The sequence below is a fragment of the Chionomys nivalis genome, chromosome 7, assembly GCF_950005125.1.
Source record: "Chionomys nivalis chromosome 7, mChiNiv1.1, whole genome shotgun sequence".
In the NCBI taxonomy this organism is placed as follows: Eukaryota; Metazoa; Chordata; class Mammalia; order Rodentia; family Cricetidae; genus Chionomys; species Chionomys nivalis.
Genome location: NC_080092.1, coordinates 96,175,344 through 96,200,419, shown reverse-complemented (window position 1 = coordinate 96,200,419; position 25,076 = coordinate 96,175,344). Strand labels below are relative to the sequence as shown.

General features: G+C 53.8%; 1 protein-coding gene across 1 annotated transcript in view; it reads right to left on the bottom strand.

Annotated features, from left to right (window-relative positions):
- The window catches only part of Myo15b (myosin XVB), a 34,813-nt gene that overhangs the window by 939 nt on the left and 8,798 nt on the right, over positions 1-25,076 (bottom strand). Inside the window, 46 exon segments of the mRNA XM_057773997.1 lie at positions 125-240; positions 406-551; positions 659-755; positions 840-917; positions 1,010-1,104; positions 1,201-1,316; positions 1,400-1,470; positions 2,195-2,271; positions 2,561-2,633; positions 2,725-2,788; positions 2,948-3,090; positions 3,468-3,616; positions 3,701-3,812; positions 3,909-4,050; positions 4,123-4,241; positions 4,346-4,464; positions 4,563-4,638; positions 5,188-5,247; positions 5,442-5,554; positions 6,016-6,250; positions 6,369-6,456; positions 6,543-6,837; positions 6,913-7,008; positions 7,181-7,262; positions 7,411-7,602; positions 7,702-7,799; positions 7,944-8,042; positions 8,235-8,316; positions 8,421-8,497; positions 8,574-8,674; positions 8,841-9,002; positions 9,408-9,480; positions 9,649-9,827; positions 9,911-10,146; positions 10,249-10,344; positions 11,382-11,512; positions 11,653-11,710; positions 11,976-12,032; positions 12,690-12,783; positions 17,997-18,160; positions 18,389-18,506; positions 20,825-20,949; positions 21,066-21,111; positions 21,195-21,310; positions 21,519-21,596; positions 23,274-23,399. Coding sequence (XP_057629980.1) covers positions 125-240; positions 406-551; positions 659-755; positions 840-917; positions 1,010-1,104; positions 1,201-1,316; positions 1,400-1,470; positions 2,195-2,271; positions 2,561-2,633; positions 2,725-2,788; positions 2,948-3,090; positions 3,468-3,616; positions 3,701-3,812; positions 3,909-4,050; positions 4,123-4,241; positions 4,346-4,464; positions 4,563-4,638; positions 5,188-5,247; positions 5,442-5,554; positions 6,016-6,250; positions 6,369-6,456; positions 6,543-6,837; positions 6,913-7,008; positions 7,181-7,262; positions 7,411-7,602; positions 7,702-7,799; positions 7,944-8,042; positions 8,235-8,316; positions 8,421-8,497; positions 8,574-8,674; positions 8,841-9,002; positions 9,408-9,480; positions 9,649-9,827; positions 9,911-10,146; positions 10,249-10,344; positions 11,382-11,512; positions 11,653-11,710; positions 11,976-12,032; positions 12,690-12,783; positions 17,997-18,160; positions 18,389-18,506; positions 20,825-20,949; positions 21,066-21,111; positions 21,195-21,310; positions 21,519-21,596; positions 23,274-23,399 — 5,270 coding nt within the window.

The following is a 25,076-nucleotide window of genomic DNA, read 5'->3' as shown; positions in this document are numbered from 1 at the left end:
GCCTAGATCATAGCTCAGGATCAGGGTGTGGAGTTGCCTTGGGGGAAGGGAGGTAGGAGGCCAGAGAAGCCATTAGGTTTGGGGGAGGGGGACTGACAAGAGAGGTTGAGCTGACTTCACGTACTCCGATGGCGGACTTTTGCTGGCTTTCCTGAGGTGTTGGAGGGCAGCCAGCCGGGCAAGTTGAGCATCTTCCTGGGCACTGATCATCAGCTTCCCTTGCAGGTAGTCCCGAAGCACCTGAGGAGAGGAGGGTTGTGGGGGGCCTGCTGGGTCATGACCTCCCCAACAGTTGGTGGCTCTTAGAGACTCAGATTTGTTCTTGCCGCATCCCTTCCAGCTGCCACCGAGCGAGCGTCATTGTGGAGAGGGCATCTAGAGATTGCCTAGACAGCCGGGACCGACCTGGCCATAGTGGATTTCGGTGTAGGTGGGGTGGTCGAAATGCAGTGGGGTCTCCCAGCCAAGCCGCCGGCTGTGCAGGCTCATGTCCTGGTCTGTCATGACACTGTTGAGGTACTCATGGGGTGACAGTGGCCGAACCAGCTCACCTGCGTAGGGGACCCGTGCCAAAATTGAACACTGTCCAACTGAATTCTGACCCAGCCCAGAGTCTACGTTCCTGTGGAGAGGACAGTGGCTGGGGCCCTGGGCTCACCTTCTCCTTTGATGAGGAAGAGGGCAAACTCCTGCACTTCCTGCGGGTCTGTGATGCCCATCTGTCCACACAGCTCCTGCAGCACTTCCCCTGACACCTGGGCACAAGACAGGCCGGGAGGATCAAGACTAGCGTCCCGAGCATAGGCACATAGCCTCTCTCCTTGGTAGCCCCTGCTCACCGTGAAGGTCTCTATGCTTGTCCTGTAGTCCACACCCCCAGGCAGATGAATCAGAAGCAAACGAAGCGCTTGCCCTTTCTGTCGGGTAAGTTGTAGGTTAGTCTCCACAGTCAGAGGTCCCGGCTCTCTGCTTCTAGCCACCCCCACCCATTACCAGAGAGTCCTAATACCAGAAAAGCTTGCATTTCACCCGGTGGTGGTAACTTCTGGCGCCCCCCATATTTAACCGTGCGCTGGAGGTTCTCCTGGCTACTCTTGGCCAGTTCTGTAGGGAATGATGGGGGGTGGTCACATGTGTATCCCAGCCCCTTTACTGGCAGGGCATTCTTAGCCTGAAAGTCCCTCTTCCCAACCCAGACACCTTGGCTAGGGCTGGAATCCTGCAGGAACTTGGTCACATAGGGCATCAGAGTGTTGGATGGTGCAAAGAAGCCCGTGAAGAGGCTGAGGATGCTCCAGCCCAGAGCACAGTGCTTCCTGCGGGGTAGAGCTGGGTTTCAGGCTGGCCAGACCGCAGTGCTGTTCCCACCCGAGCCCCCTACCCCACAAGCCCCACTCACGGCTCAGGGTGTTCTGTGACTTGCTTGATGACCTGGCAGTACATCTCATCTCTGAGGTCCTCTTGGCACAGCTGTGGGGACAGGAGGAGTGAGTGGGTAAGGCAAGGGACAGGACAGTAGAGCCAGGGGGCTGCTGTGCATGATGGCTGGCCAGGGGCCTGTCTTTAGACACACTGCTACCTGGTTGGGCCGTGGTAGCGCAGGCCTTTAATCCCAGCACCCAGGAGGCAGAGGCAAGTGGATCTCTAAGAAGCTCAAGGCAGGCATGGTCTACACAGTGAGTTCCAGGACAGCCAGGGCTACAAGGAGAAACCTTGTCTTGAAAAAACCACACATTAAAAAAAAAATGACTGAATGAAAGTGACATCCCAACACTCACCACCTGGCAGCCTTTGCCCAGCCCAGCTTGTCACTTATTTTTAAATTATTTATTTGGTTTTTCGAGACAGAGTTTCTCTGTGTAACTTTGGCGCCTGTCCTGGTACTCGCTCTGTAGAACAGGGTGGCTTCGAACTCAGAGATCCTCCTGCCTCTGTCTCCCGAGTGCTGGGATTAAAGGTGTGTGCCACCCCGCCTTACCGAAGATCAAGTATTTTGAAACAAGTGAGAAACTACCAGTAGCAGTAGAGTGTGTGTGTGTGCGCGCGTGGTTTTTCAAGATAGGGTTTCTCTGTGTAGCCCCAGCTGTCCTAGAACTCACTCTGTAGACCAGACTGGCCTTGAACTCATAGATGGGCCATTCTGGCCCAGGCAGGAGGGCAGGAAGGGTGCTCAGGGTTGGCACACAGTTCTTACCTTCAGCAGCTCATAGAGCAGAGCCAGTTGGTCTGTGCTCCGGGGCTTAGGCTGGTCCCCCATAAACTGCATCAGAGCTGCAGGCAGGATATGAAGCACAGTAAGCAAGGGCTGGCCGGACCTGTGCTGCCACTGTCCAGGCTGCCTGACCTCTGACGCCTTCCTCTCCAAACGCATACACACCAGGCAGGACAGTCAGCTCTAACTTTGTTGAGGAAATAGACTCAGGGAAAGCCCAAGGATGCCAGTGTTAGCTGAACCCATCAATCGTCCCAGCCGTCACAGTTGGTGGAGAAGGCTTTCTATGCTGGCAGATGGGCTGATCCAGGGGGAGCTCAAAGAGAAGGGAGTCAGGTGCCCACTCACCCTTGAAGCCAGCCACAGCCCTCTTGTTCATGTCCTCATTTCTGAGACTGATGAGGGATTCCTGGATGGGGTCCTGTGGCCAAAGAGCCTTAGCTGTGAATCTAGGGCCATGGGAGTCAGAAGGCAGATCCTTGGCCCTGACTCCTCCCGACCTGGCCCCTTACCTTGGTGTACTGGATCAGGTTGGCTGCAGCCTTCTTCTTGGCACCTCTGCCTGCCTGTGTCAGCCTGTAGAGGGCAGAGGGAAAGACAGCCCTGCTTGCTGGCCCTCCCGCCCTTGTCCCAGGCCATGAAGCCCATGGTAAGAGCGGTGACCTGGTGGCTCTGTGGTTTGTACTGGGGACGACTGAGGGCAGATAGGCACAGAGATTGGTTCAGAGCACTCACGATGTATGAGGCTTCCGGAAGTAGCGCACGGCAAATTCCTGCATGGTGTAGCTGTGGGAGTCAGCAGACAGGGAGCTGTAGGCTGTGTACGAGGTGGCCTCTGAGCCTTCGCTGGGTTCTTGGCTCCTGGGATGGGTGGGGCGCTGGGAGCACAGGAAATTTGGTACCACCGCAGTGCCCACCCACCACCTAACCCAGAGGACCTGTTCCCACTCTTACCGCCTGGTCCCCATACCCGTCAGACCCGAGAGCAGTGACACCAGAAGCCAGGAAAGACACGATTATTTATTAAGCATCTTCTGTGGAGACAGTGAACTAAGCACCACAGAGTCAGAGGTTGTGGATTACAAGTCTTGCCGGGGAGACAAGGCAGGAGATGGCAAAGGATAGACCGCACTGAGCGAGCGCGCCCACCAGGCCACAGGAAGCAGCAGCACCCGAGCGAGCCAGGCAGCCCTGCTCTTTCCTTCTGAGACTCCTAGTTAGGCCTTCACTCCTTCACCTCTTCTGTCTCCCTCACCTCCTGAGCTGACTCCTTCAGCTGCCGTGATTTACGCTGCCAGCTGTTTCTCTGTCCCAGGGAAAAGGAGCTGTCCGGAGCAGCAGCTGGCTGCACCATGTCAGCAGGAAAGAGTCCCGAGCGGCCTCCAACAGAGCCAAACTGCCAGCCTAGAAGGCATTGCAGAATGATGGTTCACCTGCCTCACCCCCTTTGCCCCTTGGCAGCCTCCCTCTGCCAGCCCTGGGGACTACCTGGCTCCGGAGAGACCCCTGGCTGCAGCTTGATGAGGTCCCCACGCTGGAAGCTGAGGAGGCTGTGGTCATCAGTGATGTAACTGCGCAGAGCAATGACGTAGCCAGAGTCCTGCGGACAGGTGGACAGTCTGCGGTCTGCTGCCTGCCCCAGGTGTCCCAGCCAGGACCCAGGGAGGCCACGCAGGGCTGGCTAGCCCACACTTGCCTTCTTGAGCTCACTCAGGAACTGCTCCACCATGGCCTTGATGGCCCTGGCTTGGGCTGTGTGCAGCATCAGCTGCTCGTTCTTCAGTGACAGCACCAGGGTGGAGCCGCCGCTGCACTCCACAGCCAACACCTCAGCAAAGCTGTGTACATAGTCGGGGCGTGAGCTGGAGGCCACCTGCCACCCCATCCGGGCTCTGTCAGGACCAGCTCACCTGTAGGAGCAGAGTGTCTTCAGCCGCTCCAGGTGGAAGCTAGGGTCTTGGGTTACCTTCAGCAGCCTCAGTCCCCGGTGCGACACACCCAGGAGCTGCACGTCACTGCCGCTCTCACCCTGTCAGGAAGGCAGGTGTGTCAGTCATTCCTGGCACTGGGGTCCTTGAGTGGAGAGTTCCAGGGCTGAGCTGTGCCCCACTCCCTAAGTCCAGCATCACTGACCGAAACTGGGAAGATGCGTGAGAAGTAATTGGCCCAGTTGTCTCGAGCGGCCACCACGATGCGTTTTTTGATGGTGTCTTCAGCAGTGTCAAGGGAGTCCAGGCTCACCTCCAAGTCTCCTGTGGGCAGGAAGGGCCCATGATATCCGTGTTCCCGCGGCACTTCCCCTCAGGGCAGGTCTAGCCCACCCCCACACCCCAGCTCCCGGGACCCATACCCAGCAGGTCTTTCATTTTGTGCCGTTCCTCCTGGGAGATCCTGATGCAGGACTCTGCAAAGGTGTCCCTCAGGATCTGGAGGCGGAGCAAAGTTGGTCAGTGCCAGGCCCTGAAACCAGTGCTCACCCATAGCAGCTATGGGTGTGCAATGGAAGAGAGGCAGAAGGCCCAGTGGTGGTGCCTAGACACCCGGCAGTGCGGGCTGGGTCCTACTAGAGACACGGGTGGGACAGGGGACGGGATGACAGAAGGCTCCCAAATCCTAGACTCGTCCAAACCTACAGCTCTCCTCTGTCCTTCCCACATCCACCTCACTCCTTCCTCTGGCACCATGGTCTGCTGCTGTTGACAGAGTGGACCAGCTGCCAAAAATGAGTAGCAGCCGCCATTTATAAAGCACCCAGTGTGTGCTACAGCCTGTGATGCGCACCCCTCGCTTGGACCTCTCATTTGCAAAACTAAGTTGATCACTGTCCCGTTTTTTGCAAGGACACCGCGGCAGGGGCTCTGCAGGCAGGCAAAGTGCTGAGTACCAGCTATTCCTGTCAACTAGGTTTGAGCGAGGGTCCCGGGATACAGTCTGTCTGTGGGGGTGGCAGGTTGGCGCGTGAGCCAGGCTCTCACCTGCTGGCAGAGAAGGCTGAGACAGTAGGGGTGGCTGAAGTTCTCCCGGGGGTAGAACACCTAACAGCAGGACAGAAAGAGCTGGGATCATGCCAGGCTGTGACCTGGCCAGCTGACCTCTGCCCTCCCAGAAAACCAATCTTGAAAAGTGGTTCATGGGGAAGGAGAGGTGTTGGGGTTTCAGGTGAGGATCTCACACTGCCCATTACTGCCCTGCCAATCCCAAAAGGCTGAGGCCCGACCCCCATGCCCACCTCCTTGCGTAAGAACAACTTCCAGGGTGCATTTGTGTAGGAGAAGCACACACTACCAGATGGCACGAGGAGCTGAGTAGAGATCCCCCGATCCTCCATGGGCTCCGTCAGGGCTGGCAGAGGGGGAGAAGAGCCTTAGACACAACACAGGCCGACAGACCTGGGACTAGGCTGCCAGAGACCCTTATGTTCCTGTTTTTCTGTCTCCAGACTCCTGGCACCAACTCCTGCCGTCATCTCCATCCCTGAGTTTTTCTTAGTGTCCCCGGCCACATTTACTCCAGCCACCGAGTTCCCCACCACCACCAAAAAAAAAAAAAACCACTTATCAGGTCATCATCAAGGACAACACCCTGCAGAGGTCAGCCCTTTAGGTGCCAGACAGACTTCAGGGTGCCTCAGCCCTGCCCTGCATAGGAATGAGGACTCAAGGGCTCCAAGCTCCAAAGTCCAGAAGCCCAAACAGCTGGCCTCAGCCAGATAGGGATGACTTTTGTCATGGGTCCCAAGAGGCTGTCATGAGTCCTGCCACCAACTCAAAGAGACTCAACACGGGGAAACACGGATTCCTCACCACGAGACTCCACTGAACGGGTCTTGGGTTCCTCAGGTGGAGACAATGGAAGTGCTGGTGGTGGTGGAGGTGGGGGTGCCGGAGTTATGGATGGACTTGGGCTATGGGGGCCAAACAAGTCCCGAAGGGGTCCCTGCTTTTCCCGGATGGATAGGGAGGGCTCAAGTCGTGGTCGAGTCTTGGGTCGAGGAGCCACAACAGGTGGGGAGCCCTTGCTTTGGTCAGGAGACATCATCTGCAGGAAAAGGCACGGGTTAGAATCAAGGCCAGGTTACCCTGGAAACCTCAGGTTTAGCCCGGGATTCCTGGACAGATCCTAGCCCATGCCCTGCAGAAGATGGTCGGGAGCTCACCGATGGCGGCGAGTGGGCACCGTTTATTCCCAGCTTTGCCAAAGCCTCATCCTTAGGGTCATTTTTCTTCTGAAAAGTTTTCACAGGCCTCATGGAAGAAAGAGAAAGTTTCTAAGGCACAGGGTGATGGCCTGCGGAGAGAAACAGCCCTGGCCACGTGCCCCCGAGGCCCACCTGGTGGGTTGTACGGGCACAGGCACGGGGCCCGGGCGGCTCTGGTACATGCGGATGATGTTGCGAATTTCCCTGCTGGGTTCCGGGCGCTGGGGTGTGGAGTTGGAGCTGTGCACCGTGGGCGCTCTGTTCTGGGTGGGTGCTCTGTCCTGGGTGGGCGTTCTGACCTTGGGTGTTCTGTCCTTGTTGGGCACTTCCTTCTTTGCTGGTTCTGCTTCATCTTCCCTCGCGGCTTTGGGCTTACTTTGTTTCAATGGCTTCTTCACAACTGGAGGAGGAGGTGGCAGGGTCGGCTCTGCCAGGAAGAGTAAAGACAATCGAGCAGGGTCCCTACACTGGAGCCAGAGGAGCTGCAGCCCACCACACCTACCAGCTGTTTCTTCCTCCTCACTCTCCTCTGTCTCCTCCTGGGGGATCTGAACCTTGACCGGAGGCTTCACGGTCTTCACCCTGATTGGCTCTTGCCCTATAAACGCCACAGACGGCCTTCTCTGTCACTGGTGCTTGTCCAGCATATAGGGCTAGGGGCGTACTCATCTGGGCTCCTGGACAGGCCACACTGGTAGGGGAGCAGAGTGTGGCCTTCCCTCCCCAGGCTGCAGGCGTCAGCTCCATTCCCACATGGCTGCCACTCTCACCCATCTTCTGGAAATAGTCCCGTTTCTGCTGGAAGCTCCTGGGGCGCTGAGGCCTGGCTTCAGTTTCCTCTGGAGTGTCCTCCTGGCAGAAGAGGAAGTGAAGAGCAGCCCCCAGTCAGCCACGGCCCCATCCTTTCAACATCGTCTTCTGATGGCTTCTTGGACCAATCCTTCCTACTTTCCCTGCCACCACACTAGCCCCAGACCTCTGCCTAGCCTTGGCTCCTTACTGTAAAGGAAACATCCAAAGGTTCTGAGCAACTCTTTAGCGTCTTCTGGGGCGCAGTCGGCTTCTGGGGCTTGGGAACCGTGACGGAGGGTGGAGCCTGGGAGGCAGCCGCTGAGGCCTGAGCCCCGTGCTGGCGTCTCTGGTTCTGTTGCTCTAGAGACAGGCTCATGGCCTGGGTCGTCATCTGCTGGGCCTGAGGGAAAGGAGAGGCCAGCCAGTAAGAGCCTCCGCTGGCCCTGCCCCCTGTGCCCATACTCCCCAGGCAGTCCCATGGCCCAGCCACAGTGGTTACCAAGATCATCGCCTGCTGGTTGATAAAGTTCTGCTGCTGTACCGCCAGCTGCCTGGAGTCCAAACTGGGAAGCAGAGGCTGTGGTGGGACCATCACGGCTGCGAAGAGCAGATGTCCAGAGCAGGTTAGGTGCCATGGCCAGACTTGACTCTTGATCCCAGGTGCCATCTGGACTCCCAGCAGGACCCTTCCCCCACCTTCAGCCCCCAAAGCTTCTCCCGGTACCCTTAACCCGGCCTCACCTGGGATGGTTGGGACTGCGCCCATTGCTGGCATCATGGGCATTGGTGCGGGCATCATAGCTGGCTGGTAGCTGGGTGCCTGCACCATTCCTGGATACACTAAGGGAATAGGGTCTCTCAGGTCCATTCAAACTTGGCCCCACATATCTCTTCCTCCTTCCAGCTCCAGGCAGAGAAAAGCATTGCCCTCTGGGGTACCAGCCAGAGTGCCCATTTCAGTTGCCTGTGGTGATTCAGACTACCCCTGCTCTTGGGCCTGGGAAGCCCTGGAGAGATACCACCTGTACTCACCCATGGGGTAACCCTGCTGGGTGGGCCCAATGGAGCCCCCTCCCTTCATACGGCTACTCAGGGCCCAGCCTTGTTCCAGATCCTGAAGGGACAGATATTCAGTGTCAGAGATAGAGCCTGGGAGAAACAGAAGGGGTGGCCACACCCCAGCACCAAAGCAAAGGAACCGGAAGGGGAGTTACTCACACTGAAGCCCCCGGAGAGAACCGGCTCGAAGATGTGGTCCAGAAAACCATCGAGGCTTCCCGGCTTCCTGGCCTCACCTGTGGGGCAAGGGTACATTGCCGCATCTACCTCTGGACCCATTCCCAGCACCCTGCCAATCTCTGTGTGCCTTACCTGGGGGGCTGCTGCCGGGCAGTGTTGGGGCTGGACCTGGAGGGAGTCCTGGGGGCAGGGAGGGAGCCTGAACACCAGGGGCTGGAGGGATCTTCTCAGCTCTGCAGGAAAGTGGGACTGGTTAAGGGGACTACTGTGGTAGTCACCTCTAAGAGGGGTGCAGAAGTTTAGGTGGGAGACCTGGTTCACCAATAACATCTATGCACCACACAATGCAGGGTGGCTGAGGATGACCAGCTGGGGAGAGGGCAGGTGGGTGGTACCTACAAACCAAAGGGAGTGATGGGGTAGTTGCGGGAACCAGCTGGGTCTCCGAAGTCCTCAGTCTGGCCAATCAGGTCCAACACAAAGTCACAACCAGCCAGGTCTTGCCAAGCATCCCCAGAATGCAGTGACACAGACCAGCCACGAGGGGGCACCTCCAGGCCTCTGGGTGGGACAAGAGGTGATCAGGGAGAGGTGTGGGCAGATGACATCCTTCAGGAGTAGAGGTCAGTCGAGGGTGAGTGTCTTCTAATGACCTGATGATGTCCCCACCCCAAGTGTGAGCCAGGTGCTCAGCCCCACTCAGAAGCCTTAGACTGCATTCCTATTTGTACCTCAAAATCCTTCTGGTGATCTCCAGGCTCCAATAATCTCATTTGTTATAGAGTTAGGATCTGGGCCTTATGCTGTCGCACGGCCTCGTTTAGAATCCCTGCTCTCTCTCTTCTCAGCTTCCATTGGAGCCCTCCCCTTTACCATAAAACCTTCCCTTTCTATTCATTGGGGAACAGCGTTCATCCCGGCCCTCGTGAGGACGGGGACAACAGTCAGTATTCAGGCTCCCCTTACCTGCTCTGGAGGATCCGCCCTGCTAACTGCTCTCCCGTGGTCCAGGACTCCACCTCTGCAGAGTAGCTCTCCTCTGTGGGGGTTAGTGGGAGGGTGAGGGACAGAGGGCTACACCCTGATAGGAAGTGGTCACTGTCCCCACCCTGGACAGGGAGACGGACATGAGGGTCACAGGGCAGGAGGAGGCTAGGGAGAGTGGTGGCCAGGGCTGACTCCACTGACCAAGGGAGGCAGACCTCACCATTGAATGTGAACACATCCAGGGCCATCCGGCCCCGCCGCAATCCAGCCTTCCACTCAAGCTGCGTGGGTGGGTGGGCCCTTGAGGCCATGGGAACTAGCGGTGTTTGCTCCAGGGCACCCAAGAGCTTGTGCTGGCACAATGCCGCCATGCCCCGGGGGGCCTGGTCAGATACGAATCTGTGGGGACAGCACAGGGTTGCTGAAGCTCGATGGGGTATGTGGATTCCACTTACAAGAGTCCCATCCGCTGGATCCCTTACTTGAGCAGCGGCTTCTGCAGGGCAGGCGTGGGGGGGAAGGAGCTGAGGAGGACGGCCATCAGGGCCCAGCCACGCTGACTCTGCTGCTCGTCTGGGTTGTGCCACAGCTGGGCCACCAGCTGACTGAAGAGCTCATCCCGAAGTCCCGGCTGGTGCTGTGCCTTCCGTATCAGGAACGTGCCAATGGTCTGTTCCTGCCAGGGCTGCAGGGATCCTTCCCCCAGGAGACGCAGCATCTGTTGCCACAAAGCAAGGGTAGGAGCAGGAAGCCCAGAGCTCCCCTGCACCTTCCCGGTCCTTAGAGCGGCCATACTGGCCACCTCCAAGGTTTCACTCACCACCCTATTAATCTCCAGAGCCTGCTGAGGGTTCTCGCCATTCATGCGGGTCAGGGGCTCATCCAGTAGCTGCCCCGGTCTAGGCAGATATGGCTTCTGGAGGGAAGGAGAGTGACACAGGTTTGTCCTTGACTTGAGGAGTCCCCCAGGAGCATGCACCCCAGGAAGAGGACAGACGAACAGGTGCATGGATGCGTGCGTGCGTGCGTGCGTGTTACTTGGACATGTGTGAGCAGGCGTGCGCCAGAGGAGGATGTCCGGCATCTTCCTTATTTGCCTTGAGTGGGCCTGTCACTGAGCTGAGGCGCTTGTTTCACATAGACAGGCTGCCAGCAAGTTCCAGGAATCCACCTGCATCTGCCCCCGAATACCGGGATTACAGGAATGTATGGTCACGCCTGGCTTTCTACATGGGTGCTGTGGATTTTAATTCAGGTCCTCATGAAGCACTCTTTCACTAGGAATCTTCTAGACCTCTGGTTGTTCTTTAATTAAAAACTTGACAACAAACTGCTCGTGTCCCTGCCTTTAGTCCTAAAACTTGGGAGGAAAAGGGAGGCTGATCTCTGTACAGAGTTCCAGGCAAGCCAGGACTACCAAAGGCCCTGTCTTTAAATGTTTTACTAAAATAGGGCTGGGCATGGTGACACACACCTTTAATCCCAGTACTCTTAAGGCAGAGGTAGGTAGATCTCTGACTTTGGGGCTGCCTGATCTACATAGTAAGCTCAGGGTCAGCCTGACCTACATAGCGAGCTCCAGACAACAGGGATACATAGTGAGACCCTGTCTCAAAAAAAAAAAAAATCATAATTAAACTAATACTGAGATCTTCTTGTGTGTGGGGTCATGAATCCTGCTTTTGTATTTAAGCCTCCGGCCTGGGAAGTTTCCCTCATTAAACTTCGGTAAGGACAGAGCTTCAATGCTAGACAAAGCCGCAGGTACAGGAAAGGTGTGGCTGAAACAAGTCTGTGGCCAAGGCTTCCCTGTAACAACCGCGTAAAGACAGTTTTGTTCTCCAGGCAGCTCCGATGACCACAGGGGAGGGCAGGGAGAAGGTGGAGGCCTGCTCCTGCCTCCCAGGTCTTACGTTGGAGCTTTAGGGGTACAGGAAGCACCGAGGGACTCACCTGGAAACTGGAGGACACGAAACTGGAGAAGGGAAACTGGTCAATGTCCGGAGGGAGGGTCAGGCTGGGCCGGACAGGAACCTCAGGTGGCAGGGACTCTGTGATGCTCCCAGCCAGGGTGCCCTGGTGGCCTGAGAAGGAACACAAGAGGCAGCCTAGGACACTCGGATCCCCACTTTCCCTGACAAGCTGCCAACCACCATGGACAGAGTGACCATGGGTGGCTCAGAGTCCCCATAAGGGACTCAGACCGGACATTAAGATGACACACCTTCTGCTGTCCGCAGCAGAGCAGCCAGCTGGGCTGGGATCTCCAAGCGCCCCAGGTCCTGGTGGAGAGACCCAAATGATCACTGAGCAGGACTGGGCACACACACACACACACCCCGGTCTCCCCTTGAAGATCAAGGGCATAACCTGAAAACAAGTGATCAGGTCTCCAAGGGTCCCTGAGGAAAATCAAGAGAACCCCAGTCTTCCACTCAGGTGGCACATGAGGAATAGGACCCTGATGACACTCTGTATCCCCCCCATGATATGCCAGCCTCAGGGGTTCACACCCCACGCAGGCCCTGTACCTCCAGACTCACTCACCATCCTTGACTGTTTCCCCCAGGCCTCCCCGCTCTGCGGGCCACGGGAATGTTCAAGCTGTGGGAGAGATCCAGCCAGAGTTGATGCTGCTTCTTCCCCAGCAGCCCTACCCGACCCAGCAGCTCAGGGTCCCTTCTGTCCCCAGGAGACCCTGATGGTAGCAATGGAATGCCAATGTCATCGACCCACAGAGGTACAGTTGCCTGGCTTCACCCTCCTCTACCCCTCTCCCAGCTCTCACCGTCTCTGAGCTGTGGACGCTACTGTCTGTCTGGTAGGGTACCAGGAAGAGGTAAGGAAGACGGGAATAAATGGTCCCAGGGGACAAAGTCCAGCCAGGGAGGAGCCTGGGACGGGGCAGTATGTGGGCATTGACCTTTGAGCTGCTTTATGGCTCTCAAATTGGAGTCATCAGGCAAAAGCGAGACTAGAAGGGGGCCCACGGGAGCCTGAAGGGAACAGGGGAGACCTAGGTGGAAAGGGGGAGCCAGGCCTGCAGGTACAGGGGTGTCATGGTGAAGGAAGACAAGAGCCCCCAGGGCCCCAACTTGCTCCAGCCAGAACAGGAAATGGAGGCTGTCAGCAAACAGTGGGTTCTGGTATTTTAGTCCTGGCAAGTTTAGGCTGTCAGGATTCCTCTCTCGGGCACTCGAGGTCACCTACCTTCTATCCTGAGGTTTCCCCCAATCCAGAAGCCCCCCTCCATCCTCTTACCTGGAGTCTCTGTCGTCTCTGGAGCAGGGGCCGAGCTACAAGGAGGATAGCGTTCAGCTGTCCCAGAGCTGACTTCCTCCGGAGGTATCGCTTCCTGGGGGCCGTGGAAGTAAGGAGGGTGAGGACTCAAAACTTACTACTTCTTCCATGGTACCCCAGCCCTGTGAGCCTAGACATTCATGTAAAATGGACTCCGGCTCAGGGGATCTTCCTGAGGTTTAACAGAACCAACAGTAAAGAAAAGAACACTATGGCAAACCAGGCAATGCTCTGTTTTGAGATTGTTTCACTATGTAGACCAGGCTGGCCTTGAACTTAGATCTACCTCCCTCTGTCCCTTGGCCGCTGTGGTTACAGGCCTGTGCCACCACTTCCAGCTTTTAGGACTTTTGTTTTTAATTATGCATATGTGTGTATCTCTGTGTAGGTATATGCATGTGAGTGCAGGGGTCATCTGTGGCCAGAAGAGGGCGTCAGATGCCCTGGAGTTATAGGCAGTTGTGGATTCCTGACATAGGTGCTGGGAACTGGACTCAGGTCCTCTGTAAAAGTAACAAGTGCTCTAACCACTAAACCATCTCTCGAGCCCCCTAGATTCATTTTTAAATATTTGTTCTGCTTAGGACCCCCTTCTTTGAGGTGCCTGGGTCTTCTGGCTGGAAAATTCTCAAAGATATTTTCTTTGCATATTCCTTTTTCTCACCTCCAGGGGCCTCAGGCACACATGTGGTGCACAGACAGACAGACAGACAGGCAAGCGAAGCACCCATACACATGCAATAACAAATGAAAATAAGGGGAGGGGCCGAGGAGATGATGTTAGTGTATAAACACGAGGAGCCGCATTCCAGCATTCCAGTCCTCAGCATCCACTCCCAGGAAAGTCAGGTAGCAGCAAATCTTTAACCCCAGTGGTGAGGAGGGGGAGACAGACCCATGCTTGGAGCTCACTGGCTACCCAGACCAGCTCAATCAGTGAGTCCCAGGCTCAGTCTCCAGAGAGAGAAAGAGAAAGACAGGGGGGAGAGGTGAAAGAGACAGAGAGAATGCCAGCCAGATGACTGGTCCTGCCTTTAATCCTAGCACTCTAGAGGCAGATCAGGTAGATCTCCATGAGTTCAAGGCTAATGTGGTCTAAAAGTGAGTTTATGGACAGCCAGGGCTATATAGCGAGACCCTGTCTCAAACAAACAAGAAGGTTGAGCTGGGCAGTGGTAAGGCACACCTTTAATCCCAGCAGTTAGGAGGCAGAGGCAGGCAGATTTCTGTAAATTCAAAACCATCCTGGTCTACACAGCAAATTCCAGGACAAAGCTATGTAGAGAAAACGTGTCTCAAGCCCCCATTTCCCCCCAAAATGTATGAGAACAAATGACTGGGGAAGAGAGTCATCGTCAATCTCTGACCTCCACATGCGTGTGCACACATGGTACCCACACCGGTGGGCACGTTTCCACTTGCACATATGCACACATGCGTGAACATATACACACATAGACCACACTCTCACATCTACAGGATTGGAAGTGAAGCACAGCTCACTTGCAGGGGATTTTCCGAGCATGTTCGAGTCGCTGGGCTTGATCCCCAGCACAAAAACTCAATCCATGGATAAACCAATCCAGCAATCAAGCCACCATTTTCATGCATCAGAGGACAGGGCTAAGAAGGTCAAAAGACAAAGGACAGAATAAATAAAAAGTCACCAAATCACATACTTAGTGGTCGCCCAATATGCAGAAAATATGGAGAACCCTTGCAGCTTACCAACAGAGACAGGGGAAAGGTGGCTCAAGGGTTAAACACACCTGCTGTTTTCACAGAGGACTGGAGTTCAGTTCCCAGCACCCACATGATGGTTCACGACTACCCATAACTCCGAGGGCACCAGGCACACACACGGTGCATATACATGTATGCAGGCAACACTTATATACACCAAATAGTAGCTAGTAAGAAAGCTGGGTGTGTGGTGGATTCCATAATCCCAGTGCTCAGGATGCTGAGACAAGAGGATAGCTGTGAGCCTATGGCCAACCTGAGCTACACAGTAAGACCTTGTCTCAAAACCAACCAAACAAGAGCCTAGAGAATACTTGCTGCTCTTGCAGAGGACCTGGGTTCCCAGCACCCACATGGTGGCTCACAAGCATCTGTAACTGCAGCTCCAGGGGTCTGACGCCCTCTTTTGGCCTCCGAGAACACTGCATTCTCATGCTGAGCAAACACACGTAAAATAAAATACATTTTTCCGAAATGCCAATGAAACAAAAACAATAGGCAGTGGAGTAGAACAGACATTCCCACAAGTTAGTGGGAAGCACACGAGAATATGCTCGGCATCACTAGTCATTAGAGAAATCAAGTCAAAGGCAACATGAAGAAGGCTTGGTGGCGCACACCTTCGGTCCCAGCACTCAGGAGGCAGAGGAAGGCGGAACTGAGAGTCTGAGGTCAGCCTGGTCTATATAGTGAGCTCCAGGCCAGGAGAAGCTACATAGTGCAACTGTCTCAAAAAACACAACCAGAAACACCGTATGACCCAACAATTCCATTCCTAGGATAGACCCGACACTTAAAACCAGGAAGCAGAACAGATGCTTCTACAGCCGTGCTCATAAGGGATGGGAGCAGCCCACACATCAGCACCAAGCCGTGAATCTTCACAGCAAATCATCATTCAGTCACGAAAAAAAAAATGAAGTTCTGATCCGTATGATGACATAAACTCTGAAAGCATTAGGAGCTGAGCAAATTAGGCCAGGCATAAAAGGACCTGGAATGTAAACTGGCTTACAGGAAACACTCCAAATTGACAAACCTAGAGACAGAAAACACACTGAAAGTTACTAGAAGTGGATGGTAGTGTGGGCAGTAGGGAGTCACTGCTTTGTGGGCACTATGCCTCAGTTTCTATGGCAAATGAGTTCGAGGGACAGACAGTAGCAATGGTTGCCTGTGGCGATGTCCCTCCGTCTTGACACGGTCTTCATTTTATTTTCAGCCTTGGGTCAGTGGCTGCTTTACTGTCCAAATCTGACACCTTGCGGGGCCTCAACTCTGCTGCCTTCCTCCCTGCATCTCCAGCAGCTGGCCACGGCGGACGGGATAGCTGCCGGTGGATGGAATAGAATGTGGGGTGTGATGGTAGGTGAGTGTATCCCAGATCCAGAAGGTGGAGGCAGGAGGGCCATGAGTTTAAAGCCAGCCTGGGCTATATAGCAAGACTGTCTCAAGGAAGCCAAGTGCAATGGAGAATAGACTAGAAAAAACAGGCGTCAATCCATCCAATTCCCGTGGCCCAGCAGCAATGAGCCTCTACTCTGGGGAGGGCTTGAAGCAGGCTCCTCAGGTTGCTGTCAAGAGTCTAGGATGGAAGGAATGACAGTGGACAGGTCAGCTTACCCCCAAGAGCCATGTGATGCACTCTGTCCACCACTTTGAGTGCCAGGGGCTGTGTGAGAGGAACAGCAAGCCGCTTCGGAACTCACGGAATGTGGCTCAGGGGTCAGCAGAAGCGTGCTGGGTGTACCTTGGAGGGGGAGAGACCCCCGAGGACACGTGTCCTGGGGACCTCATGCTGTTATCGAGCATAGCTCTACTTATTGCCCTCATGGTCACCATGTCCCTCATAATCTGAGTCGGATAAAAACTCTCAGGGGTGTCTAGCCCCTCACTGGGCAGTGCCATTGGTTCTTACAATGATGGTGATGGATTTTTTCCAGGCATTGCCGCTGGAGCGGATTAATAATTCAACCACCACCCTTGGAAAGAGCTTAAACATGCAGGTTGTTAGTAAGGTTGGGTTAAGATTTTTTTTTTAATGGCCAGGTGGTGGTGCATGCCTTTAATCCCAACATTCGGGAGGCAGAGGCAGGCAGATCTCTGTGAGTTCAAGGCCAGCCTGGTCTACAAGAGCTAGTTCCAGGACAAGCTCCAAAGCTATTGAAAAACTTTGTCTCAAAAGAAGAAGAAGAAGAAGAGGAAGAGGAGGAAGAGAAGGAGGAAGAGGAGGAGAAGGAGGAGGAGGAGGAAGAGGAGGAGGAGGAGGAGGAGGAGGATTTTTAAAAAATGGCTTTGAAAGCTGGGTGGTGGTGGCACATGCCTTTAATCCCAGCACTTGGGAGGCAGAGGCAGGCGGATCTCTGTGAGTTCGAGACCAGCCTGGTCTACAAGAGCTAGTTCCAGGACAGGCTCCAAAACCACAAAGAAACCCTGTCTCGAAAAACCAAAAAAAAAAAAAAATGGCTTTGAGGTAGAAAATCTTGGGGAACTTAAAGTTTAGGAGGTCACACTGATAGTTGAGCAAGGGACTCGTTGAGGTCAGGGAACAAGACCAATGGCAGCAGCCTGGCTATCTAGCTAATGTGGCTTTCTTGCTAAAGATGGGTTAGTGATCAAAGGCGATGATTAATTTCTTTTCTTTTTTTTTTTTTTTTTTTTTTTGGTTTTTCGAGACAGGGTTTCTCTGTGGCTTTCGAGCCTGTCCTGGAACTAGCTCTGTAGACCAGGCTGGTCTCGAACTCACAGAGATCCGCCTGTCTCTGCCTCCCGAGTGCTGGGATTAAAGGCGTGCGCCACCATCGCCCGGCTAAAGGCAATGATTAATTTCTTGTGCCCATTTTGGCCCTCAGTTTTCTGAGATGGTGATGCATGGTCTCTCCTCTGAAGACTACAAATAGAAATGACTGTTTTATAGATACATATAAAAGTTTAGATCTGTGATTCTTTATATAAAAGTTTAGATCTGTGATTCTTTAAAATTTTTTTATAAGATTACTTTTTGAGATAAATGATGATTGATCTTTTCTTTGTAACAGCAAAAATGCAGTCTGCTGACAAAAATACTTTGCTAGCTTACACTGTAATCTGTAACAAGTTGCATAGACGGGAATGTTTGTGGGTCCTTGGGAATCACTTGCTTTTCTCCCCTAAAACATAAAATGTTTATTCATTGGGGAACATGTGGTATTTATTCACTTGGAAAATAGGTCATTTTTATGCTGCTTGAAAGATTTTGCGGTATAAACAGTTTATAAATGGGTTTATAAACTGTAAGGACAAAAATCAAGAAAGATATAGAAGGAAAACATCAGGAAAGAGGCAAGGAAAAAGATACAGGAGAGACACCCTGACATCTCGAAGGTGTGTGTTTTCCCTCTTTCGCTCCCTCCGAGAAAACGGTGAACTGTGTGGTCTGCGCTGCTCTTCAGTTCCCGACCTGCTGAGAGCTGGCCTCGCAGCAGCACCTGAGGAGTCCCACAGCCTCAAGCTCCACTTTGGTCCTTGGCTCCAGGGTTACCTCACCTGGCTTGGAGTCCACGCACGCGAGCCTGCATTCGGGGCAGGAGGCGTAGGCGCCGGCGGGTGATACAGGCTCGGAGTCCTCGGTGTAGAGTGAGCAGGGCCCGCGAGCGTCGCTGAGCCCATAGCTGCTCTAGCTGGTGCCAGCCCTGCTCCTGCAGTAGGACCTGTGAGCAGAGGCGTGCTGCGTGGGGGTGGGGGAATGGGGAAACAGACAGACACATGCCCGCTCTTCTCCTCTGGCCTCAGCCTCCCCACATCTGGTCACGTAATCTATCTAGGGTGCCGGGGTAGCCTGTCAGCCAGCCCCACCTTATCTGCCCATCACTGAGAAGGACCGCTGTCGGTATTTAATCCAGCAGGGGTCTTTCCTACTCCCCGGCACCCACACTCACCTGGGTGGCTCCGAGATGATAGACTGGAGACTCGGCCCCCAGCACGTGGCTGAGGATGGTTCCACACCTCTCCCGGTCAGAGAGAGTTTCCTGGCTCCCGGATCCCAGGGCCCGGAACCTGTTCCAAGGGCACAGAAATGAGGTGGAGAGATGGAAGGCCGGTTTAGACACTCGGCCGACAGCTGAACCCCTTGATAATTATTCAGTTTCTGGATCAATCAACAACTTGGGAAACCCCATGTCCTATTTCTGTTGCGGTGAGGGAATACCCTTAGAGGAGGCAGCTGCGGAGACAGGGGGCTTATTTGGCTTACAGTTCCAGGGCACAGCTCACTGGTGCAGGGAATCAAGGCAGGAACTCGAAGCATCTAATCACACCAAACCACAGTCAAGAGCAGAGAGCCATGAACACTTGGACTCAGGTAGTATTCACCTCTCGTATACAATTCAGGACTCCCTGTCTAGGGAGTGATGTGGGATGTTCTTCTGTATATGTGTTGCTTTTATTGGTTAATGGATAAAGCTGTTTTGGCCTATGGCAGGGCAGAATATAGCCAGGCTGGAAGAGATATGTAGGAGTGTAGACAGAGTCAGGGAAAAGCCTTGGAGCTGCGCACACCAGAAATTACTGGTAGGCCACAGCTTCGTGGTGTTGCACAGATTGATAGAAATGGGTTAATTTAAAATGTAAGAGCTACTACACTAGGGAGGGAGAGGCAAGCAGAACTTTGTGAGTTTGAGGCCAGCCTGGTCTATATAGCATGTTCCAGGACAGGCTCCAAAGCTACTGGGAAACCCTGTCTCAAAAAAAAAAAAAAAAAAAAAAGTAAGAGCTAGCTAGGAATATGCCTGAGTCATTGACCAAAAAGTGTTGTAATTAATATAGTTTCTGTGTGATTATTCGAACAAGCTGTCTCTGTTTACAAGGGAATGGTGCCACCTGCCACGGGCTAAATCTTCTTACATCAATTAACAATCAGGACAGTCTTCCACAAAGACATCCCTACAGACAGGTGTCACCTGGACAGTATCTCATTAAGACTCTCTTCCTGTGGTGGTGGCGCACACCTTTAATCCCAGCACTCGGGAGGCAGAGGCAGGGGGATCTCTGTGAGTTCGAGGTCAGCCTGGTCTACAGAGTGAGTTCCAGGATAGCTAGGGCTACACAGAGCAACTCTGTTTCAAGAAAAAAAAAAAAAAAAAAAGATTCTCTCCCAGAGCCAGATGGATCAGTGGTCAGGAGCACTTACTGCCCCTGCAGAGGACTCAGGCTCGGTTTCAAGCACCCATGACAGTCAGTTTACAGCTGCCTATAATTTCAGTTCCAGGGGATCCAACCTGGCCTGTGCAAATACCTGCAGGCACATGGTACACATACATATAACACACACACACACACACACACACACACACGCCCCATTATAGCCAGGCAATGTGCTGACTCTGGGCAAAGAACTGGGAGGACAGACCTCTGCTCTGGGGAATGAGCAAGTTGTCAAACAGAAGAGATGGTGCCATGAGGCCAGACAGGGCTAGAGGAGCAACAGGATGTGACCCTGTGGCTTCTGCCTCTCCAGGGTACCTGCCACGGTGTCCCAGTGGGGCTCAAGGCCTGACTGCAGAGGGCAGGGTAGCAGGTACAGAAGCTCATCAGTAGACCTGGCCAATTCTGGGAAGACAGTGTACATCAAGATCCCCCTAGCAGAACTTCCTGGAACAGGTGACAATTACTGACTTGGCAAGTGTCCCAGGGCAAGGACGGAAGCTTCTCACCTATCACCTGTCACTCTCGCTCAGCCTCTAGCTCAGGGACCTACAGGCACACACCACTCATCTACTTCCTGCTTCAGGCTCCACCCCTCGGCCAGACTGTCCCCACGCTAAGACAGTCTTAGGCAAAGAGGGTGGTTAGAGCCCTGAGGGGGAGCCTCAGAGGGGGCGAGGGGCGGGTCCAGGCCAAGGCCAAACAGTGGACACCACAAAGAGCCACCAGCTTTCCTAGACGCCTGTGAGCTCTCTCCATCAAAGGCTGTCCCACCCTCTCTGCACTGCATGACCTCTCGGCTCCCCATGGCTGCCCCTGCACCTGCCATCCCTTCTCCATCTGAAAAGCTCTGTTAACTGTCTTTCCTTATCCCATCGACTCCATCATGACTTCATGACACTTGCTGTGCCCACCTGCTACACAGTACGGTCCCAGGGCAGGCAGGGCCCCAGTCATCTCCAGCAGGGTATTAGCACAGAGGAGGTACAATGTATACTGAAAAGAGCACGCACACACACGTGTGTGCACGCGTGTGTGTCTATGTGTGTAAGGAAGCATGGCATGTTGGAAGTCAGGCCCGTGATACCTTTTCTACCAGGACAACATACCCGGGATTGTCCGCTGTCAGGCATTGGCCCCGGGCTGTCAGCTTCCTCACCACAGAATCCTACCTGGCCAGGAAGAGCCGGAAGGGCGCTCGCACGGGGAAGTGGGCACTTCGGGTGCCTATGGTCTCCAGGATGCCAGTCTGGTACAGCTGCTCTGCTACATGCCCCACATCAAAGAGGCCAGGGAGCTAGAAGCCAGGGACACAGCCAAGGAGAGCTGGAGTCAGGGCTTTAGGGCTGACAGGGTCCCAGAGGAAGGGAGGACTGAGAGGAGGCCCAGGTGAGGCTGGGGAAGGGAGCTCACCTTTCCAGGGGTGGGCTTGAGACAGTGGATGACATAGACACGGCTCCTGAAGAGTGGAAGGGGGGTGGTCACAGACCAGACCCCCGGCCACCACCTCCCTGGGGTCCAGCGGAAGGGCGCAGCTCTCACCTGCCTAGCCGGGCTAGCAGGTCCCCCAGGGACTGCTGGAATCGAGAGGCCAGAGTGCGTTTTCTCTGCTCTCTCTCTCCCTCTGGTTCTGCTTCCTGGAACAGGCTGCCCGCAAGCTGTGGGGTGAGATGAGTCTCAGCTGTCTCCATTCTGGGCCTGTCCAACCCCCACACAGTCCCTGGGGAGCCAGGACAGGCACCCTCAACACCCGACCCCTGCATGCTCATTCCTCCATCCAGGGTGCCACGGCATCGGGGACTAGCCCCTCAAGCCTTGATGCGTGGGGGTAAGCTATGTGGGCCCCTGAAAGGAACACCAAGTCACCTTCAGCTGGCTCTGTCCAAGCATCTCCACCATGGCAGAGTCCAGGTGGTCCCTGTTTCTGATTATGAACTTGTGCACCTGCAAGAGAGGAGGAGGTGGGAGGGCCTTCAGGAGAGGAGGCAGCTGGGCCGCCTTACAGGAGGCTGCTTGTGCGCAACACCTAAGAAACAGGCAGGCCTTCTCAGCTTCACATAGTCTGGGTGGCTGGCCTTTCTGGTTCATCCCGGGAAACACGGATCCATGTTTAGCAAAGCTGTCCTCTTCCGGGTCACATGCCACAGGACAGTTTTCTTACCCCTTCATCCCCTGCCTCCTCAGTACTCTCTTGATTACGCTCATGTATTTCTTCCCCACAAAAAACTCAGAATAGCTGGGCTGGAGAGATGGCTCAGTGATTGAGAGCACTGACTGCTCCTCCAAAGTACTGAGGTTCAACGCCCACACCCACATAGCAGCTCACAACCAATTGTAACTCCAGCCCAAGACAATCTGATGCCGTCTTATGACCAGTGAGGGCACCAGGCACATCTATGATACACAGACATATGTAGGCAAAACACTCATACACGAAGTAAAAATTAAAAAAGGAAGGTGTGTGTGTAGGGGTAAGGGACAGTCTAAACAGAGACTGCTTGTTCATTTCCCAGCCGCTCAGACCTGAATAATCACACAGAAACTGTATTAATTACAACACTGCTTGACCAATGACTCAGGCATATCTCTAGCTAGCTCTTACATCTTGAATTAACCCATTTCTATTAATCTGCGTATCGCCACGAGGCTATAGCCTACTGGTAAAGTTCAGCAGCTACATGGCATCTCCTTGATTCTGCCCACTCTCTCTACATATCTCTTCCAGCCTGTCTATATTCTGCCCTGCCATAGGCCAAAATCCATTAACCAATAAGAACAATAAATATACACACAGAAGGCCTTCCCACATCAAGACAGGAGACATGGCTCAGTGGTTCAGAGATCAATCTGTGGCTGGGAAGTTGTGATACAGGCCTTAATCCTAGCACTTGGGAGATCTCTGTGAGTTCGAGGCCTGCCTGGTCTACAGAGCGAATTCCAGGATGCCTGAGGCTACCCAGAGAAACCCTGTCTCGAAAAATCGGGAGAGAGAGAGAGAGAGAGAGAGAGAGAGAGAGAGAGAGAGAAAACTATATAACAAGCTGGGCCAGAGCCAGGCGGTGGTGGCGCACGCCTTTAATCCCAACACTCGAGAGGCAGAGGCAGGCAGATCTCTGAGTTCGAGGCCAGCCTGGTCTACAAAGGGAGTTCCAGGACAGGCTCCAAAGCTACAGAGAAACCCTGTCTCCAAAAACAAAAACAAACAAAAAAGCTGGGCCAGTAAGATGCCTGCAGCCGAGTCCAAGACCCAAGTTCAACCCCAGGTATTCACACTGTGGAAGGAGAGAACCAACTCCCAAAAGTTGCCCTCTGGTTTCCATGCGTGTACTACAGCATATTCAACCCCCCACACACACACAATAAAAACAAATAAACATACTAAAATAGTCACCGTGACTGGGTGGGGCTAATAACGCCCCACCCCTTGCTGAGGACCTATGAAAAATAATTAATGCTCAGGACTAGGTGTGACCTGAGGCTCAGGTGAAGTCACGCTGTCACATCTTGGAAGGAACCTCCCTGACACTGTCACCTGGTGCGTGACTCAACTTGGGAGGGGCAGACACTAAGGTGACATGGCCTTACTGATTCACCCTGGAATCTGTGCCCAAGAACAGATACCTGATAGGTGACGGTCCCAGCATAGTGCCGCACGGTGAAGATGGGCAGGGGCAGCTGAGGTTTGGCATAGCTTGGGTGGTCACCATGGTGATAGTGGCACTTCTGGAGGAAGGTGTGGTCTGTGGCCTGGTAAGGATGGAGTCACACTGTCATCAGACTTTGGACATACTTGCTGTTCCCACCTGGAACTTGCTCCCTCCTAGAGACCCCAGAACCACACCCCTTAGACACAGGGAGACCGGTCTCCCCAAATCTCTTCCTCAGACAGGAAGTCAGTAAGTCTGTAGTGGAGCCCCTATAAAACATGCGCTCAGCTGGGCAGTGGTGGTGCACGCCTTAAATCCCAGCACTTGGGAGGCAGAGGCAGGCGGATCTCTGTGAGTTGGAGGCCAGCCTGGTTTACAGAACCAGAGTGAGTTCCAGGACAGGCTCCAATAGCTACTGAGAAACCCTGTCTTGGAAAACTAAAAGAAGGAAAAAGAAAAGAAGAGAAAGGAAAAGAAAAACATGTGCTCTCTTTCTTGATGAGTTTACATTTGGAACAACCAAGAACTACTTGAGAAAGTCAGGGTCACCTCAGGCCCAGAAGCCACCTCTACCAGCCCTAGATGTGATGTTCCTGAGAAAGTCTGAAGGAATTCGAAGGAAACAGTTGGAGGCTTTGACACAGATATCAAAACCATTCCAGGTAGGTCCCACAACGAGAGCTTCTCAACAAGTCCTTACTGGTTGCGTCATAGAATCTGAGGACTGGCAAGATGGCTCTGCTCAGTGTCTAAGAGCAGCTAAGAGCACTGGCTGCTCTGCCAGAGAACCTGGTTCAATTCCCAGCTTCCACGTGGATGGTGGCTCACAGCTGTAACTCCTGTCCCCGGGAAACGGACACCCGCTTCTGGTCTCCTCAGGTACCAGGCACACATGTGGGACTCAGACAGAAACCCCCATACACATAAAACAAATCTGACCTTTGCCCTTAGAGTGGTCCCTACACGCAAATCTGTACCTTCTTCCTTCTATGCCAGTGAACCACCAATAGAATCGGAGCCCTCGGACAGGCCCAGCCCACCTGCTGCTCAGTCCAGCCTAGAGGAGGGGTGTGTCACTGAGTTAAGTGTGTCTGCTCCCTCGAAGAGTTCAAATACAGGGGCGTATGTATAACAGGGAGTAGTTACACTCGGTAGTCAGTGGTGAGTAACTCAGTGGTTACTAAGCCAAGAAGCATTTGTAACTGGCTCTTGGTGGTGCATGCCTATAACCCCAGTACTTGGGATGTGGAAGCCTAAGGATCAGGAATTCAAGATCAGCCTACACTATATACATGGCTTCCTGTCTCAAAAACAAAACTAAGGGCTAAAGAGATGGCTACAGGCATTTGCTGCTCTTCAGAGGTTCCAGGTTCTGCTCCCAGCACCCACATAGCGCTCACAATCATCCTAACTCCAGTTCCAGGGGATCCAACACCCTCTTCTGATTCCATGGTTCTAGACGTACGTGTGGCCCTCTCTCTCTCTCTCTCTCTCTCTCTCTCTCTCTCTCTCTCTCTCTCTCTCTCTCTCAGACAAGATAAAACATTCATACACACCAGGTGTGGTGGTAGCACACACCTTTAATCCCACCACTCAGGAGGCAGGCAGATCTCTGAGTTCAAGGCCAGCCTGGTCTACAGAGTGAGTTCCAGGACAGCCAAGACTATAAAGAGAAACCCTGTCTTGAAAAAACAAACAAAAAACAAAATATTCATACACTTAAAATTAAAATATTTTTTAAAACACTTGGTAGGAACCCAGGGCTTTCCCTCTTGAA